This window comes from Herpailurus yagouaroundi, unplaced genomic scaffold (assembly GCF_014898765.1).
Source record: "Herpailurus yagouaroundi ecotype Mexico unplaced genomic scaffold, PumYag 194, whole genome shotgun sequence".
NCBI lineage: Eukaryota > Metazoa > Chordata > Mammalia > Carnivora > Felidae > Herpailurus > Herpailurus yagouaroundi.
The window spans coordinates 719,364-725,192 of NW_024412425.1; the positions used below are offsets into that span (position 1 = coordinate 719,364).

Below are 5,829 nucleotides of genomic sequence, written 5' to 3' on the forward strand. Positions count from 1 at the left end.
CATCCATCCATCCACACATCCATCCATCCAGGTATATCTACCTATCTTTCCAATCATCTGCCAGAGGAAGACCCAGACCCAAAACATTTAGAAAAAAAGAACTTTTCTTTCAAAGAAGGTTTTCCAGAGAGTCTCACTTTATAAGGATTAACTCATCGGTGAAAAGAGACAACAGTTATTTAAAGGAAAAACCCAGATAGGGTTACCAAGGTTACTGAGTCCACAGCTTATGACAGAGAAACAGGACTTTTCTCACATAACTGTGATACTTTCCAGGTCGTTACTTGTCTTTAGACATCAGCATTGAAAAATTAAGTCATGCAATTGCTTTTGTTAGAGAACCAATAACTTACAGGACATGCGTAAAGCTTCTTTTATTTTGAAAAGTAGAACAGGATGATGCTGGGGTTTGATCATGTATTTATCTGTCTGGTATAAAGTGCTCCCCACCATCCTGGCTGCCCTTAGAATGCTTTGTGCATGACCATTTATCCACTGATGCGTCTCTTTGTCCATCTGTCCTCTGTCCTTTGAACCTCTGCCCAAATCCCCAGCTAGCTGTGTATACATCTTTCCATTCAGTGCATCCATCCACATCTTCATCGCTTTCAGCACCTGTGTCTCTTTTTTTGCTCCTTGAACTTCTTGTCTTGCTTGGAGTCTCCATCCTGGTAACACTCTGTGTTTTCCTCAACCACCACCAGGTCAACGGTCTCCAAGTGGCTCTCCCAGCTGAGGTATTAACATCTGTGTCCGTGCGTCAGAACCCCGATGGCTCTGTGCTAGTCCAGCAGAAGGCAGGGGTCCAGGTGTGGCTTGGCACCAATGGGCAGCTGGCCGTGATGGTCAGCAGTGACCATGCTGGGAAGCTGTGTGGGGCCTGCGGAAACTTTGACGGGGACCAGTCCAATGATGGGCATGACTCCCAGAAGGCAACATTGGAGAGCTGGAGAGCGCAGGACTTCTCTGCATGGTGAGGGATGTAGCATGGAAGCCAGGCCGCTTGGGGCAGGGGCGCTGGGGCCTTCATGGGAAGCAGAAGGTCGGGGTAGGTGCTCAGTCTGCAAGAGGAAGTGCTAAGAGTCTGTCTTTTACAGTCACAGCTGATCAGCCATCCACCAGGAATGAGGACTTCAGGACCTGACCCTCCTGGAGACCGAAATAATTGGAGAGTGCACAGTGTCCCTATGTGCCCCTACCCGATTCTACGCCTTTGATGAGCCACTGAGGCCAACTGTGAAAGCACTGAATAAATATCTTGGGCTAAACTGCATGCTGATGTGTGTGTCTTATGCCTTCTCCTCCATGACTCTCCTTGCACAGCAGCTGTCAGATGCCTGGGGCATCTGGCACACAATGAATATTTATTGGGGGGTGAAAGGATGGGTGGATGGATGGATGGGTGGATGGGTGAAAAGGAGGGGGAAGGGAGAGAGGGAGGAAGGGGACATGAATGGGTGAATGAGGGGTGGAGAAATGGGAAGAGGAGGAAATGGATGATTAAAAGAGTGGATGAAGAGAAGATGAAAAATTGGATGGAGGGAAGGGTCAAAAAGGGAAAGAGAGGGGCTCCTGGGAGGCTCAATCAGTTAAGCGTCCGACTTCAGCTCAGGTCATGATCTCGTGGTCTGTGAGTTTGAGCCCCGCATCAGGCTCTGTGCTGACAGCTTGGAGCCTGGAGCCTGCTTTGGATTTTGTGTTTCCCTCTCTTTCTGCACCTCCCCTGTTTGCTCTCTATCTCTCTCTGTCTCTCAAAAATATAAAACATTTAAAAAAAATTTTTAATAAAATAGGTCCACCTTGGAAAAGTGTGTCTGTTTCTTTCAAAGGTAAGCATACTCTTACAATAGGACTCAGTCACTTGACTCCTAGAACTCTTTACCAAAAAAAAAAAAAAAAGAAAGCATATTTCCACACAAATATCTGTACATGAATGTACCTAGCAGCATATTCATAATAACCAAAAACTGGAAACAACTCAAATGCCCATCATTGTGTGATTCCATCTGTAGGAAATGGGAAGACGGAAGTATTCTGAAACTAGGTCAGGTGATGGTTGTACAATTACATAAATTTCCTAAAATTCACTGAACCATACATATACTTATGGATTTTGTGATATATAAATTATGCTTTGACATATCATTTAAAAATTAACATGTTGCCGATACTACTAATAGGGAAAATAAGAAAATGGGAGGGGCATCTGGGTGGCTCAGTTAGTTAAGCATCAGTCTCTATGATCTCGGCTCAGGTCGTGATCTCACGATTTGTGGGTTCCAGCCCCACATCAGGCTATGCCCTGACAGTGCGGAGCCTGCTTGGGATTCTGTCTTCCTCTCTCTCTGCCCTCCCCCAGTCATGCTCGCACGCTCTCTCTCTCTCCCTCAAAAACAAATAAATATTTAAAAAAAGAAAAAGTGGGGCGCCTGGGTGGCGCAGTCGGTTGAGCGTCCGACTTCAGCCAGGTCACGATCTCGCGGTCCGTGAGTTCGAGCCCCGCATCAGGCTCTGGGCTGATGGCTCGGAGCCTGGAGCCTGTTTCTGATTCTGTGTCTCCCTCTCTCTCTGCCCCTCCCCCGTTCGTGCTCTGTCTCTCTCTGTCCCAAAAATAAATAAAAACGTTGAAAAAAAAATTTTTTTTAAAAGAAAAAGAAAGAAAGAAGGAAGGAAGGAAGGAAGGAGGAAGGAAGGAAAGAAAGAAAAAGAAAAAATGGGAGAATGAATGGATTCAGGGCACGCGGTAGGATTGGCTGGGCAGTATTAGGGCCCACTTGGGTTTGTCATTATGAATCCAAAGTGAGACCAGCCAGAGTGAGTGCGGGTTTTTCTCTATCCACATTCAGCTGCCAGGATGCAAGTGCAGAGGAGAGAGAGGGTAGACTCAGTTGGGTAAAAAAAAAAAAAGAAACAAGTACAAAGCGTGAGGGTATGAGCCACAGAGCAGTAGTAAGGATGGACGAGGAATCATCCTGGGCGGTGGGAATGGTGTGATCATGAAGGGGGTGAGGGACAGGGAAGAGGTTAGTTTAACGGATTGATGGCTGAAGGGTCATTGGCACAGTAGTTTTAGAGGGCATGAGTTGGAGAGACCTGACGCGATGGGCAGACACTGAGACGCACGGAACTAGATTTTGAAGGGGCTGCGGTTTGGGCGGGGGCATCGCTCTCTGGGGAGGGGTCTTTCTCCCCCACCGGGCTAGGACCTCTGGGCTGCCACAGTCACCACTGTGTCCCCACCCCACCTGGGGTGTGAGCATGGGAAGGAAGGGTTGGGTGGAGGACAAGATCACTAGAGGAGAGAAGGTCAAGGCACTGAGGGGCCAGAACAGTTGAAATCACCAAGAATCACGGTAAGAGGAGCCTGATTGACAGCAGGCCCGGAAAGAAAATTACGAGGTGAGCCGCGGTGACTTTGGAGAACAGGCAACAGGAATGGGAGCCGGGGCTACAGTGTGAGTGCACAGACTTCAGAGTCAGAGGCTTAGGGAGGAGGCAGAGAGGACACGGTAGGAAGATGCAGAGGAGAGTTTATTCTGGAGTTCTGGGAGCTAGGCAATGAGGAGCTAGGAGGGTCTCACCCCATCTGCAGGCCTGGTGGCTTGAGGGCTGAGTTGAAGAAAACAGCCCCTTCCTGGAAGGGCTGGACGGAAGGCATGCCTTCCGGGCAGAACTGTGTTGCGGTCAGAGCAGGAAGATAAAAGGTAGGTTCAGAGGGAGTTGGGCATAAGAGAAAACTGGGGAAAGCCCTCGGTGCTCCCCGCTTCTCAGCCCCGGGTGTTCTGTACTGTCCCCATCCTGGCCCCAACCACTCTGGGCTGACACTGTCAGGGCACCTGCCTGCTCCAAGAGGGTGGGGCCTGGGACTCTTTCAGCCACCATTGTGTCCCCGGCACCAGACCAGAAGGCGCCCACTGACTACTCACCGGTATTGCCAATTTCAGGTCTGCGGAGCAAGCTGGCAGGTGAAACGCCTCAGAGCCAGGAGATGGTGCCAGGATTCCAGAAAATAGGGCTGGCAACTCTAAATCTGCCCTGTCCTCTCAGTATTTTCGTCCTTTAAAAAAAGATCCTGTTAATTGGAAGGGAAATAGTAAAAATCCATAAGAAGTAGGTGACATGATCCCCAACTGGAGCCATCTGATTATTACACAGCCTCCAGAAATCCCGAATGAACTCAGCAGATTCTCCATCTTACTATTTAAACAGACTTTCGGAAATGCTTCTGTGTGGCTGGAACACCCCGCACATAGAACGCTAAACAGCATGGGTTTTTTCATTCACTTGGTAACATTTACTGAGGACCTTCTCTGTGCCAGGCCCAGTTGTAGGCACAGAGCGATACAGCAATGAATGGAACAGACCGGTGCATTCTCCTGCAGGTTTTTAGTAATTTCTCATAGTAGCACTTGTTTGGCTTTGCGGGATGAATATTAACATCATTAAATTACAAAGCACAAAATTCCCCTACCCTTAAGTAGACTCTGCTCACTCCTCACTCCTTCCTCTGCCTACACCCTGACCTTGTCTATCCTCATCTGCTGCCTGATCCACTGCCTTAGGCCCCTCCTTGGTCTTCCTGCTCTCATGGCTACTTCCACACTGTTTCCCACATGCACGGTGATCCCCTGTCAGATCACATCCCTTCTCCGTTCAGGAAACTTCCATAGCTCCATCTCACTCCGAGTAAAGGGCAAAGTCCTCCTCATGGCACAGAAGGCCCAGCGCAATTTCCCATGTTACCTCCCTGCTCTCCTCCTCTTCCACTTTCCCTGCTAACTCTGCCCCAATCACACCCCTCTCTGCATCTCCAACCCTCCATGCCCTTCCTGCCTCAGGGCCTTTGCACCTATTAATCCTCTCTACCTAGAATTCTTTCCCCCCACGTAGGTGCATGCCTCACTCCTCACCTTTAAGCTCTTTGCTCAAATCACCTGATGCATTCCTTGACCACTTATTAAGAAATGTCACCGCCCCGCCCCCCCCCCAGTTCTATTTTCCTTCCCTTCTGTTATTTTCTCCAAAGCACTTACTGCCTTCTACTAACTCCCACTAGAAGATGAACTCCAGGAGGGTGGGGATTTGTATGTCTTGTTCATTGCTGTATTCAGTGCCTAGAACAGTGCCTAAATGCTTTTACCAGTGCATGAACGGGAGCCCAGTATGGTCCCTGTTCTTAGGGGTGGATATAGGTCAGGGAAGGCTTTTGGGTGTAGAAGGATCCTTAGGGAGTTAATTGGAAATAGAGAAGAGGGACAGAGGGCAAAGCCTGGGGTGAGCCCTGATTACGGGATTGGAGGTGGGGTGAGTTAAGAAGAAGCAAGAAGCGCATTCAAAGAAGGGATCTCTCAACCAGCAGCGCGTTAAGCCACCGACAAGGCGGGGCCCTGAGAGGCTGGCGAAGCCCCGCCCACAGCGCGCGCGCCGGCCCCGGCCCCGGCTGGGGCTCCGAGGGGCGGGGCTGCGAGGCTGCGTCACACGCCGTACGTCGCCGCGCGTGCGTTCTTTTCCACGTGCGAAAGCAGACTCGTGTAGTCTGGGACGCTGCAGAGTCCTGACCCGCCGAGCTGAGTTCTCTCCATGAAGCCAGGTGCAGGCCGGGTGTGGGGTCCGGGGTCTGGGACTGGAGCCGGCACGAATCGAGGGGCCAGACCGGAATCGGAGGGGCGGGGCCTGGGGCAGGGGATCCGGTCTCTTGTGGGGAGGGGGATCCTAGTTCCGGTCTTCTGTGGCGAGGGGTCTTGGTTCAGCCTTGTGACCGACGCTGAGCCGGGGGGGGGGGGGGGGCAGCGCTCTCGGGATGGGGAACCGTGCATGCCCTTCCGGGGC

General features: G+C 50.7%; 2 protein-coding genes and 1 long non-coding RNA gene across 3 annotated transcripts in view; 2 read left to right on the forward strand and 1 right to left on the reverse strand.

Moving 5' to 3' along the window:
- The window catches only part of FCGBP (Fc gamma binding protein), a 40,698-nt gene extending 39,425 nt beyond the window's left edge, over positions 1–1,273 (forward strand). Inside the window, exons 19-20 of the mRNA XM_040445866.1 lie at positions 705–973; positions 1,098–1,273. Of these exons, the coding sequence (XP_040301800.1) occupies positions 705–973; positions 1,098–1,107 (279 nt within the window). The 3' untranslated portion in view covers positions 1,108–1,273. The remainder of the gene's footprint in view (positions 1–704; positions 974–1,097) is intronic.
- LOC121011456 (uncharacterized) lies at positions 120–5,440 on the reverse strand. Its single transcript, XR_005781626.1, has 2 exons — positions 3,927–5,440; positions 120–1,061 (listed from the first exon to the last, which is right to left on the reverse strand). It is a non-coding gene; the product is annotated as an uncharacterized LOC121011456 (long non-coding RNA).
- A 22-nt stretch (positions 5,441–5,462) lies between these two features.
- Positions 5,463–5,829, forward strand: part of FBL (fibrillarin) — a 10,724-nt gene continuing 10,357 nt past the window's right edge. The window contains exon 1 of the mRNA XM_040445871.1: positions 5,463–5,590. Within this exon, the coding sequence (XP_040301805.1) occupies positions 5,581–5,590 (10 nt within the window). The 5' untranslated portion in view covers positions 5,463–5,580. The remainder of the gene's footprint in view (positions 5,591–5,829) is intronic.